At 36.8% G+C, this 12,135-nt stretch overlaps 3 protein-coding genes across 4 annotated transcripts; all 3 read left to right on the plus strand.

Annotated features, from left to right (window-relative positions):
• The first annotated feature begins 3,135 nt into the window (after positions 1-3,135).
• On the plus strand, positions 3,136-4,767 carry LOC113295453 (cytochrome P450 71B36-like). Its single transcript, XM_026543792.1, has 2 exons — positions 3,136-4,059; positions 4,153-4,767. Exons 1-2 carry the CDS (start codon positions 3,136-3,138, stop codon positions 4,765-4,767), a joined length of 1,539 nt encoding a protein of 512 aa, XP_026399577.1.
• Positions 4,768-5,932: 1,165 nt separating this feature from the next.
• Positions 5,933-7,458, plus strand: LOC113295454 (benzyl alcohol O-benzoyltransferase-like). The gene is made up of 2 exons (XM_026543793.1): positions 5,933-6,409; positions 6,499-7,458. Exons 1-2 carry the CDS (start codon positions 5,933-5,935, stop codon positions 7,456-7,458), a joined length of 1,437 nt encoding a protein of 478 aa, XP_026399578.1.
• A 212-nt stretch (positions 7,459-7,670) lies between these two features.
• LOC113298916 (putative clathrin assembly protein At5g57200) lies at positions 7,671-11,572 on the plus strand. Of its 2 annotated transcripts, none has more exons than XM_026547788.1 (15): positions 7,671-7,967; positions 8,079-8,148; positions 8,384-8,481; positions 8,633-8,771; positions 8,931-9,055; positions 9,158-9,250; positions 9,332-9,382; positions 9,494-9,559; positions 9,649-9,714; positions 9,805-9,900; positions 9,991-10,071; positions 10,150-10,323; positions 10,428-10,503; positions 10,642-10,763; positions 10,872-11,572. In XM_026547788.1, the coding sequence occupies exons 1-15, from the start codon at positions 7,878-7,880 to the stop codon at positions 11,283-11,285; spliced, it is 1,761 nt and encodes a 586-aa protein (XP_026403573.1). In that variant the 5' UTR covers positions 7,671-7,877; the 3' UTR covers positions 11,286-11,572. The 2 variants fall into 2 exon arrangements, with proteins under 2 accessions (XP_026403573.1, XP_026403574.1); XM_026547789.1 differs by having other exon boundaries at positions 7,672-7,967; positions 9,805-9,885.
• The last annotated feature ends 563 nt before the right edge of the window (positions 11,573-12,135 follow it).

Below are 12,135 nucleotides of genomic sequence, written 5' to 3' on the forward strand. Positions count from 1 at the left end.
TAGGTCCGAATCCGCAGTACCTAGTACACGTACCGGCGTAGCTATAGTTCGACATCAACTCGCATACCCGGTATCCATACCATACAATGTATGTTGCTTGTGAACCAGGAATGGTATGCACACCCAGTATGCATACCGTAAAGGAACTGTTGGTTTTGAAACCGGAATGGTATTCATTCCTGGTACGCAAACGGAAAAGTTCTGTGAGTTCCTGAACTCGTTTTTTCCTTAAGGATGCACATACCCGGTACATGTACCATGACAAAAATAGTCACGAACAAGATAGAGTACACGTACTTTCCCTGTCGAATATTTTCAGATATACACAAATTATTTATGTGAGATAATTGGCATTTGAATAAGTCTCTTAAAACACTATATAGACATGATTGGTCACATTATAACCTATGATTGTGACTCAAGCTTAAAGTCTTAAGTGTTATATGAAAATAATTAAGTTCATGGTTCAATTGGCTAGTCTTAGCTAACCGTCCATGAACAATGTCTTTATACATGGTTCGGTTACGGTTCATCCTAACCAGAGTGTATGTCTTGGTATGTTAATCTCATTTGAAAGATTCATATAATGGTGGATATTGTTTTCTTGGTTCCAAAGCTATCTTAGCTTAAACCTAAAGCAACCTATACTTTGAAAGTCTATATAAGGGAGAACCTCAAGTAACTGGAATTTTTGAATCCCTGACATTATTCTTTGTGTCTCCTAGTTGTAAACCAGAGTCGTCCTCCCCCTCAAACCCTTCTAGGGTTTAGCGACTAAAAAGACTTCACCTAGGGATTCGTGAAGCCAGGTCCAGCTATCTTTATCTTTATAATTCGAGTATCCTGATCTTGTTTTGATTGTTGAGTATCTCACACAAACAAGATAGATAGAAATCACAAAGTTCTCTTCATCTCAGACTTTGTGATTCCACAGGTTTAATACTTGTGAGATGAATAATAATCTAGTCTGCTCATCGGGAAGTATAAGTCTGTATTTTGAGGTTATCTAGACTTTGTCTATTGCTATCGATTTCCAGTCTCACCTTGATCTATCAGTCAAAAAATAAATCACATATATGCTTATTTTTGGGAGGCAGATTGGTTTAAAGTCTTCAATTGAATTGAAGCAATTCTTAGGTTGTAAAGGACGTCAGCTAAGGAATCATTTGCACGGAGTCCTACTGGGATTCAAGAGGCGTAAGGAGCGTGATTGTAACTTAATTTCTATGGGGGTTTAATTCGGTCTCAACTATATTTCAGTTCAAAGTTATTTGTAGTAGGCTAGTGTCTATAGCGGTTTAATATAGTGTGTTGTTCAAGTATGGACTAGGTCCCGGGGTTTTTCTGCATTTGCGGTTTCCTCGTTAACAAAAATTTTGGTGTTTGTGTTATTTCTTTTTCTGCATTATATTTTTTATATTTATAATTGAAATATCAGGATTGTACATAAATCAATCAAAGTAGATACATCCATCCGTGTTTATTGGATACGGCTTGATTGATTCTTGGATATTGATTTTTGAAATCGTCCAAGTACTCTCACACGTAAATCAAATTCACGTACTAGTATCTATAAAATTTCTGATTGTGGGAGAAAGAGATATAACTTTGAATATTATTCCTTGATTGAGATTCTTTAAGTTGAACTCTCAGAATTGTATTTAGGTTTTGTCCATACATGTTTTCTAAGAAAAAGTTGGTAGTGTATTTTGGTACCCAAGGCCAGTTATAAGTACCAGCTAAATTTTCCAAGTAATCGCATTGAGAAGCTTTATCCTCATCAGATATAGCTCCCCACATACCGCTTACAAGAGTAACCCCAATTCAACCAATTAACAAGCGCATTAATGAAATGTTATTCATAACAAGTGGAGAATTGCTAAAAAGAACATCTTGATATTATTTTATTTTATTTTTATTTTTTTCATCCTAAAACTTAAATTAAGGATTTTTTCTTTAACAAAGAAAACCTAATTCCTGCCAATTCGTTAAACGGAAAATTGTTCATTTGTCCAAATATTTTTAAAACATGGTTCTAATGGACGAATAAAAATTAGTATGGGTGAAATGGACACCAAAAAAATAGCAAGAATGAAACTTGATTCATCCTGGCTTAAACTTAAAAAAGAGTGAGGATGAAACTGAATGCATCCTGATGTAAATTAAAAATAAGAAAAAATATTTGAAAATGGGTAGGATGAAACTCTTTACATCCATACTATTTTTACATTTTTGTCTATTTAAACAGTATCAAATTTTACATGTCTTTTTCACCCAGAAATTGTTGATTTTGGTCTTTTTAACCAATTTTGTGATTATTTATAATTTGGTATTTTCATTTGTATTTGTTTTTTGATTATCTTTTATAGTGGTCTTTTCGACATTTCCGTAAGCGGCCACAAAACTACTTCTTTGATTTGAATTTATCGAAAGAAAAGACATTTAATTATGAAAAATACAGTGGTCATTAAGTAAAAACTAACGTATCCTTTTAAACATATCTTATGTTTCGCTAAGGTTATTATTAGTTTAGCGAACACAAAATTGATTAAAAAGATCAAAATTAACAATTCCTGGATGAAAAAGACTTGTACATTTTGATACTGTTTAAATGGTCAAAAATTAAAAAGATATTGTTCAAATGGACAAAAATATAAAAATAGCCAGGATGTCACCAGTTTCATCCTACCAATTTTCAAATATTTTTTTCTTATTTTTAATTTATATCAGGATGCATCCAGTTTCATCCTTGCTATTTTTTAAGTTTAAGCCGCGATGAATCCAGTTTCATCCTTGCTAATCTTTCTTTTGTCCATTTCACTCATACTAATTTTTACTCGTCCATTTGAACCATGTTTTAAATTTTTTTGGACAAATGACCCATTTTCCGAATTAGAAACAAGATCACCATTTTTCATTTTGCCTGGAAATCAAGTGATTGGTAGAAAGTATGAACGAAGAAAATAAAAAGAAACCAATATGTACGGACACCCTAGACATAGGGCGACAAAAGATAAAGTGCAGGGCTTCTACCGCTGATACCATTGTAAAGTTTATATAACATGCAAAATTAACGATGAACACACAAAACAAGAAAGAAAAAAATCCAAAGTGAAACAAGATTAACTTTTCCTAATGGAGTTTATTCTTCTCATAACCTCATCGTTGATCATACCCTTTCTTCTACTCATCATTGCTAGTCTGATTCTTCAGATACTTCTGAGTAAACCAAAGGATTTGAACAGCAACAAGTTTCTTCCTACCCCTCCAAAGCATCCCATTTTAGGTCACTTATACCAAATCCGCAAGCCTCCACTTCACCGTGCTTTATGGGAACTCTCTCAGAAATATGGTCACAACACGCTTCTGTATTACGGTCGTGTGCCTGTACTCGTAATCTCTTCGGTCGAATCTGCAAAACAAGTCTTGAAAACCAATGATGTTGATTTTCGAATCAAATCTTCTTTATTGGTTAGTATTAAACGTCTTTCCTACAATTATCTAGACGTCATATTTGCACCTTATGGAGAGTACTGGAGAGAGATACGAAAAGAATGTGTTCTTGAATTTCTTAGTGTGAAGAAAGTGAAACATTTCGGGTTCGTGAGAGCAGAGGAAGTTGCACATATGGTTGATTGCGTCTCTAAGTCATCTTATTCTAATACTCTTATAAATCTATCAGAGAAAGTAAGGTCACTTTCTGCTCAGATCGTCTTTCGGATTGTTTTCGGAAATGGCTATGAGATTAGAGAACTAGAAAATGGTAAATTTCAATCTCTTTTCGAAGCCATTGAAATGGTTGGTAGGCTTTCTGCGACCGACGTTTTCCCGATGGTAGGTTGGATTATTGACAGGCTCACTGGATCGCATGCAAAACTTGAGAAGAGCTTCCATGATTTGGATTCTTTTTACGAACAAGTCATCAACGATCATCTCAAGCTTTGTGAGAAGTCGAAATTGGAGCATGAGGAAGATCTTATAGATGCTTTACTAAAACTAGAAAAGGAGCAGTTTGGATCATTTGGTTTCACCAAAGATCATATCAAGGGAACTATTACGGTAAGTACGTACAATATATATTTTGTGTCACATGAACTTCGGTATATATATATATATTTCTTAACTTGATTTTTGGCTTTCTTGAATTTTCAGAATCTTTTGAGTGGAAGTGAGAATACTTCTATTCCGATTACATGGGCAATGACAGAACTGATTAAGAACCCTGACTCCATGAAAAAAGTGCAAGAAGAAATCCGGAATTTCGTAGGAACGAAGGGAAAGGTGGACGAAGCTGATCTTGAACATTTTATTTACCTCAAAATGGTAGTGAAAGAGACTCTACGACTTCACCCATCTTCTCCGATACTGATCCGGGAACCAAGTACTGAGAACGGTAAGGTTAACAAGTACAAGTTGAAATCTAAAACGATGATCCTTATAAACACATGGGCGATGGGGAGAGATCCTGAGTACTGGGAGAAACCAGATGAATTCCTCCCCGAGAGGTTCACTAATAACTCTATTGATTTTAGAGGGTCGGATTTCGAGTTCTTACCATTTGGAGCAGGTCGACGGGTATGTCCTGCGATTAACTTAGGAATCGCAATGGTAGAGCTCGTGCTGGCAAATTTACTATACAGTTTTGACTGGGAATTGCCAAGTGGAATGAACAAGGAAGACATAGATATGGAAGAATCAATGGGTATTAACGCACGGAAGAAAATACCTCTTTTACTTGTACCCATCAAGTATAATTGTTCTCCATGATTTCTGTTTTTGACTATGATTTATCTCATTCAAGAACCATATGGTCTGAATCATATTGGGAAATCATGTGTACGTAGTTCATTTCATGTCCATTTAAACTTTTAAAACCTCGACGTAATAAAAATGTGGAAATCTGCTTTAATAAAGGTGTGACAAATCTGTAATAACGTTTATGGAAATCATTTGTGTATGTACGTAGTTCTTTTCATGTCCCTTGACATGCTTTACTTGATAAAAAAAATTTGTTAGTGTTATATTTTTGTGCTCTCAAAATGAAAATTGAATAGAATTTAATTATTTTGTAGAATGTTCAAACCCCATTATGAGTAAGAGTAACCTTATCATGCATCCATTGGTTCAAATTTCGAACACCATATATATATAACAGTTAAAATTCGGGTCAGTACATCTGTACATGACAAGTTAAATTTTTGATCGGATGTGTATTCTTTTTCTATTTCTGTAAAATAATAGGAAGGGAAAATTTCCAGAAATTCATAGTTGGCATTTGGCAAGTTGAATCTAGGTGGGTTAAAAAAATGTTTTTCTTATCGACAAAGAAAAATATACGACCCAAAGGTAATCTTTTGGTCATTGTAGTTAATGTTGAAGCTCAAGACATCCAAAAAGAGAGGAGAAAAAAACATTTCAACAACTTGTACCATGTTTGAACAAATTACTACTACTGTACATGAAAAAAGAAAGTTTAAGCAAACTGTTAATTAATTATGTTTTCTTTTTATTGGTTGAACCTATCTTTCTCGACATAGCCACCGAATGCCGAATTTTTCTTATTAATGATACAGCGCGAGTAATGTCAAGTGATAAGACAGATACTCCTGGATATTAAAGTTACTTTGCTACTTGACCAGCTGACCTCGACAAAGATCAGTTTTGTATTTAAATATTTTCAGGTTTTGGAGGGATCTTTAGTCTTTACAACCTCGTGGTTTACCTTAAATTTACTGCTCCTTCCCGCTACACCTACTGCCCAAGGGTAACAACTTGAGAAAAGGATGATGGCTCCCCCCTGGCTCCAAAGGGGAAACCAAACAGAAAATGGTCTATATAGATAAACAGATCAGTGAAGCAGCTGTATATCTCTGTACCTGTTTTCTCCTCCTTCTCCAAACTCTCAGTTTACTAGAAACAGTGCAGGAAGAACATGGAGGTTTTGCCCACTTCATCTCCTGTGTTCATGGTACACAGAAGAGAACCAGAATTCATAGCTCCATCTAAACCCACACCTCATGAATTTAAGTACCTATCAGACATCGATGATCGAAGAGGTCATCGTTTTCGCTTTCCTGCTATTTTCTTCTATCCAAACAAGAATGATGCTTCTAATATGACTAGTACTTGTAAAAGAGGAGACCCAGTGGATGTTATTAGGAAAGCATTAGCAAAAGTACTTGTTTTCTACTACCCACTTGCCGGTAGGCTTAGGGAAGCCCCCGGGGATAAGTTAATTGTGGAATGCACTGGTGAAGGTATAATGTTCATCGAGGCCGATGCTGATGTTTGTCTAAACCGATTGGGTGGTGGTGATGCCTTAAAACCACCATTTCCTTGTTTGGAAGAACTCCTATATGTCCCACCTGGTTATCAAGATTTCCTGAACTCTCCTTTGTTGTTCATTCAGGTGAGATGGTTATATAAATTCTAGGACAAGGCCAAATTTTTTGATTGTTTCTACATTCATTTTGAATTTCTAACTGTAAACTGCCACAGGTGACTCGTCTAATCTGCGGAGGATTCATCTTCGGTGTTCAATTTAACCACACCATTTTTGGCGGTCCAGGTCTAGGCCGGTTCATGATAGCTCTGGGTGAAATTATTCGAGGTGAAGCATCTCCGTCTATCCCTCCGGCTTGGAAAAGACACATACTCAATGCTCGAGACCCGCCACAAGTCACCTTTGCTCATCGAGAGTACGATGCGACTATGTCAGATAACAACAACTCGCTCCCTCTCTTAATTCCACAGGACATAGATTACCATTACTTCTTTTTTACCCGCAAAGAAGAAGGAGCTCTAAGAGAGCAGTTACCAGTTCATCTCCAGGCATGCAGTGCCTTTGAATTGCTTACAGCATGTTTATGGAGATGCCGCACAGTTGCACTCGGTTCGGATCCTAAGGCTCGAGTTCGTGTAGTGATGGCTGTTGACACACGTTGGAAAATTGACCCACCGCTGCCGGCAGGGTATTACGGGAATACGATGGTGTATCCTGCAGCAGTGTCAACCACAGAGAAGTTGAGTCATAATCCATTAGGTTTTGCTGTGGACTTAGTGAAGAAGGCTAAGAACGAAGTGAATGGAGAGTACATTAGATCAACAGCAGATCTTATGGCGACGAAAGGGAGACCTATCATTTCTACAGAGGGGACATATTTCGTCTCAGATGTGAGAAAAACTCCTGATGAAAAGATTGATTTAGGATGGGGGAAGGAATTATACGGCGGATGCGCCATAGATAAGCAATGCGCAACTCTTTGGATGTCAAGCTTTTACATGTCTTATAGGAACAACAAAGGAGACGAAGGTATTTTAGTTCCGGTTGGTTTGCCAAGGCTGGCCATGAGCAAGTTTGTTCTTGAGATCGAGAGCATGACCATGATAAAACCAAGTGTTCAAGATCCCAAGACTTCCCAGCTCACTAGCTTGATTTATAGAAAGTCTGCACTGTAAAAAAATTAATTATATGTGTGCACAAAACCGGACTTGCATTTATGTAACGAGTATCCGGCAAGCAGAATATTCCGACATTAACAAACCTGGAAACTGGAATGATTTGAGGAAGTTGCCGAAAACACCCTTGTGTGATGTCGTTAGTTCTTGGCGCACATTTTGGAGGAATTTAGAGAGAAAAACAGAAACACAAACAAAACAGACATAACGGAGAGAGAGTGTGTACGAGGTAAAACAAAATGAGAGAATAGAATAGAGGTGGTTGGTTGTTGTTTGATTTTTCACACAAAATCCAAAATTAACCAGAGAAAATAAAGAAAAAAACCAGAAATCATTCTCTCTCTCTCTGGGATTCATAATTGTATTATAGATTTGTTGTTTCGTCGATTTAAATCCTTCTGTGAGGGTCTTACTTGTTAATGGGGACGCTTCAGAGCTTGAGAAAAGCATATGGAGCGCTCAAAGATTCCACCAAAGTTGGCCTTGCTAAGGTCAATAGTGTATTCAAGGTTTGATATATACTTTCACTAATTATCAAATCACCCTTTTGGTGAATTCATTTCATTCATTTGATTTTTTTTGGATTTAATTTGGTTATATGGTTTGGCTGATCATTCAAGGATTTGGATATTGCCATTGTTAAAGCAACAAATCATGTGGAGAGTCCTCCTAAGGAAAGACATGTTAGAAGTGAGTTCCTTCTCTTTTTTTTTTCTTTTAACTTTTTTCGAATTTTGATTTTCCATTAACAAGGAGGTGGATTTGTAATGATTTGATTGTATTTGCATGTATCGATTCATGAAACAAAATGACTGTTTTTTGCGTTATTGGTCTTGTCATTTGGCTCATTTTTGGGTGCACTTCATTTCTTCCGAGTTATTGGTTGAAGCTACATTTGTTAATCTTTTTTTCTCTGTTGTTGCAGAAATCTTTTCCGCGACTTCTGTTGTTCGTCCACGGGCAGATGTAGCTTATTGTATTCATGCATTGTCAAGAAGATTGAATAAGACCCGCAATTGGATCGTAATTTTCTTCTCTTTTTCTATACTTGTGTCTTTGGAATCAATTTCGTTGTTATTACTTTCATTTACCTTATTTGGTTGGTGTTTTGTAATATAACTTATGACGTCGCTAATCTGCATTCTAAACCAATATTTGATGTTGTTTTTCACAGGTTGCATTGAAGACATTGATAGTTATTCATAGGACATTGAGAGAGGGCGATCCAACGTTTAGAGAAGAGTTGTTGAACTACTCACATAGAGGACATGTTCTTCAAATATCCAATTTCAAGGATGATTCGAGTCCTCTTGGTAATTAATTCTCTAATTTGTGCTGAATTTTTTGGTAAAGAGAATAGGATCCCTTGACATTGGCACTATCTTCACACAATCAACCCCTTAGGTATACCAAAAAGCTTAATGTGTATCCATGTTGCTCGTCTTATATGGACTACACTTTCCGTGGTGCAGCTTGGGATTGCTCTGCATGGGTTCGAACGTATGCACTCTTTCTAGAAGAACGACTGGAGTGCTTCCGAATTCTAAAATATGACATAGAAGCAGAACGTTGGACTAAATCACAGAAAATGGCCAAGGTTTGTGCTCCCTGTTCACAATAACTAAAGATTCAAAATAAGCATGGACTTGCTTCCTAAGTAATTTCAATTTTTATGTTCGAAACCGAAATATGTCAATAGGGTCATAGCAGAACAAGGCTTCTAAGTAGAGAGGATCTATTGGAACACCTCCCTGCACTGCAGCAACTGCTATACCGGCTTATTGGTTGCCAGGTAATTACTGATACAAAACTCCTATTCACAGTTTCTGACTTTGCAATTACCAACAGCTCACTTGTTCTTTCGCTTTTGCAGCCTGAAGGAGGAGCATATCATAACTATCTTATTCAGTATGCATTGGCTCTGGTTCGTATGCTTCTCAACCTGTCTACGTTTCTCTTTAATATCAGTGTTGTACGCAGTTAGATTGTAGGTACAAATAGAAAAATACCTTACAAAATTGTTTTTCATGTTTAGGTACTAAAAGAGAGCTTCAAATTGTATTGTGCTGTCAATGATGGCATTATCAATCTCATGGATTTGGTAAGCTTACAAACTTCAGTATCTCATTAGTGTCCTTCCTTGTCAACTTATTTTTTCGTGCATAACCATTTCACTGTATCTTGCTGCAGTACTTTGACATGACAAGACACGATGCAGTTAAAGCTCTCAATATCTACAAAAGAGCTGGTCAACAGGTTTGTGTCACCATTTTAACATTCATAACAAAAGAGGATCGTCGACTTCTCAAAGTTATACATGATCCTAAATTGTTTTTGTTTGCGCAGGCTGAACACCTTGCTGATTTTTACGAGTTCTGCAAGGGGTTGGATTTGGCTAGGAACTTCCAGTTTCCAACTTTGAGACAGGTTTTTCTTCATTTGGTATTATATAACTCGCAAGTTCTGCTAATTAGTCAACAGTTCCTGTTTAGATTTTGCATTTGTTGAGCTAGTTGTCTTGTTTCAATGCAGCCACCCCCATCATGTCTTGCAGCAATGGAAGATTACATAAGAGAAGCACCTCGTACCGGGTCTGTTTCAAATAAAAGACTGGTTAGTATTTTCTCCACTATATCATGTGTTTTGTTTTTATAGCATGTTCGATTCTGATATATCAATTTTTTAAATTAGGAATATCATGAGAAAGAACAAGTAGAGGAGAAACAAGAAGAACCTTCACCATCAGAGGAGGAAAAACCTCCAGAACCAGAAGAACAAAAGCCAGTTGTAGAGGAAGAACCACCTCAACCGGAACCCAAGCCTGAACCTGAACCTGCTCCTCTTATAGATACAGGAGATTTTCTGGTAGGCTTACATTTCCCTCATATTTCTCCCTATCCTCCTCCCATTTCATTCAGTTCGAAAAAATCTTGGGGAAACCTTTTTCATGCTAATTCTGGTTTATATAGGGTCTAAGTGAGATAAATCCCAAAGCTGCGGAACTTGAAGAAAGCAATGCACTTGCCCTTGCCATTGTTCCACCAGGTTTTAACTCCTCTCTCTTTCTCGTCTTTGAGGCGTGTCATCGCATTTCTTTAAGCTATCTCTATGGTTCGAGATTTATGTGCTATAGTTATTTCAGGATTATGTCATTGATTCTTCATTTTATTGACAACTTTCCAGGAGGTGGTCCTCAGACAAATCCAGGAATGTTAGACTTCGGAGGCACAAATGGGTCAGGATGGGAGCTAGCACTTGTTACCCATCCTAGCAGCAACACCGCCCATGTTGCTGAGAGCAAATTGGTATGTCACTTTTGTCATTTTTGAAGTTCAGAAATTTATTGCAGGTGTTATAAACAAGTGTAAATCATGTTCAGGATCTCATCTTTCTCTCATTTTTTTCATTTTTAGGGCGGCGGGTTCGATCAACTATTACTTAACAGCTTATATGAAGATGCAACGAGGAGACAACAGCAGCAACATCAACTACAACAACAACAGCAACAAAACATAGGTTATGGTTATGGAATGGGAGGTGGTATGCAAAGCCCATATGATCCATTTTCAATGTCAAACAATGTAGCCCCTCCACCTAATGTTCAGATGGCTTTAATGGCTCAACAACAACAGCAACAGCAAATGATGTTTCACCAACAACAAATGCAACACCATCAACCACAGCAACCTCTGATGTTAATGCCACCACAACAACAGTACTTACCACAGTATCCGCAACAACAAATGGGATCGTCTAACCCATTCGGTGATCCATTTACATTCCCTCAACAACCCGCGCCGCCACAAGGGCACCAGGGTTTGATCTAATAATGGCTAGTTTTTTTGGTTTTTTTTTTTAATCGCATTACATTGATTCTTTTATTCGTCGAGGAAGTTTTAAGAGGTGAAAAGAATAGGTGGAAAATTTGTTGTTCATTTTTTTTTTGTTGTTGTTGTTGTAAAGTTTTAACTAAAGGGGCTCTTATTGTATGCTCAAAATAGCAAATGTAGTTACTTTACTTTACCCTTCCCTATACTGACATCTGAAACAGATGCTAAAATCCATTGCTTAAACATTGGTAACTTAATGTATTTATTCATAATTCTTTTGTCAATAATGCGTTTGACAAAGTTTATTTCGTTTGTTGGTTAATAAATTTCATCTCTAATCCATGTGCACACACAGGTTCTAAGTGAGAGGCCTTTAGCACTCACAGGTCTATCAAATTTATAACCGCCAACCTGCACTTTTTGTATTTTTGACAAATTGTTGATAATCTATACCGTTTCCAGTTGGACAATACTGAGAAATCATGTTAGACACTGTAAGAAAAAGGACTGTCACCTTTAATCAGTAATTCAACCTTTTCAGCTGCCTAGCCAGATAAAAAAAAATCGATTTGCTGGGTTCTTCCGGGCCAAGTAGGCAAAGACATATCCGGCTTTTTGCATACAATCAATATGCCAGGATCACATAACTTTTATACCTCATCTGATGCGCACTTAAGTTTCTTATCTAAACCCTATGACCAGAAACAAGTTAGAAATTTATTCAAGAAAAATAGTTGATAAACATAAACAAAACATGGATGGTATACAGCCTTTCTTACCTTACATTCTTTTTTCTTCTCCTTAATCCAAACAGATTTTTCATTCTCATTTGTTAAATTCAAATCCT

Source organism: Papaver somniferum, chromosome 7, assembly GCF_003573695.1.
Source record: "Papaver somniferum cultivar HN1 chromosome 7, ASM357369v1, whole genome shotgun sequence".
In the NCBI taxonomy this organism is placed as follows: Eukaryota; Viridiplantae; Streptophyta; class Magnoliopsida; order Ranunculales; family Papaveraceae; genus Papaver; species Papaver somniferum.

Coding starts and splice junctions, on each gene's coding strand:
- LOC113295453 (XM_026543792.1), top strand. CDS start 3,136: ATGGAGTTTATTCTTCTCATAACCTCATCGTTGATCATACCCTTTCTT. Junction 4,060..4,152: donor ATATCAAGGGAACTATTACG/GTAAGTACGTAC, acceptor TTGAATTTTCAG/AATCTTTTGAGTGGAAGTGA.
- LOC113295454 (XM_026543793.1), top strand. CDS start 5,933: ATGGAGGTTTTGCCCACTTCATCTCCTGTGTTCATGGTACACAGAAGA. Junction 6,410..6,498: donor CTCCTTTGTTGTTCATTCAG/GTGAGATGGTTA, acceptor AAACTGCCACAG/GTGACTCGTCTAATCTGCGG.
- LOC113298916 (XM_026547788.1), top strand. CDS start 7,878: ATGGGGACGCTTCAGAGCTTGAGAAAAGCATATGGAGCGCTCAAAGAT. Junction 9,056..9,157: donor AATCACAGAAAATGGCCAAG/GTTTGTGCTCCC, acceptor ATATGTCAATAG/GGTCATAGCAGAACAAGGCT. Junction 9,383..9,493: donor TTCAGTATGCATTGGCTCTG/GTTCGTATGCTT, acceptor TTTCATGTTTAG/GTACTAAAAGAGAGCTTCAA.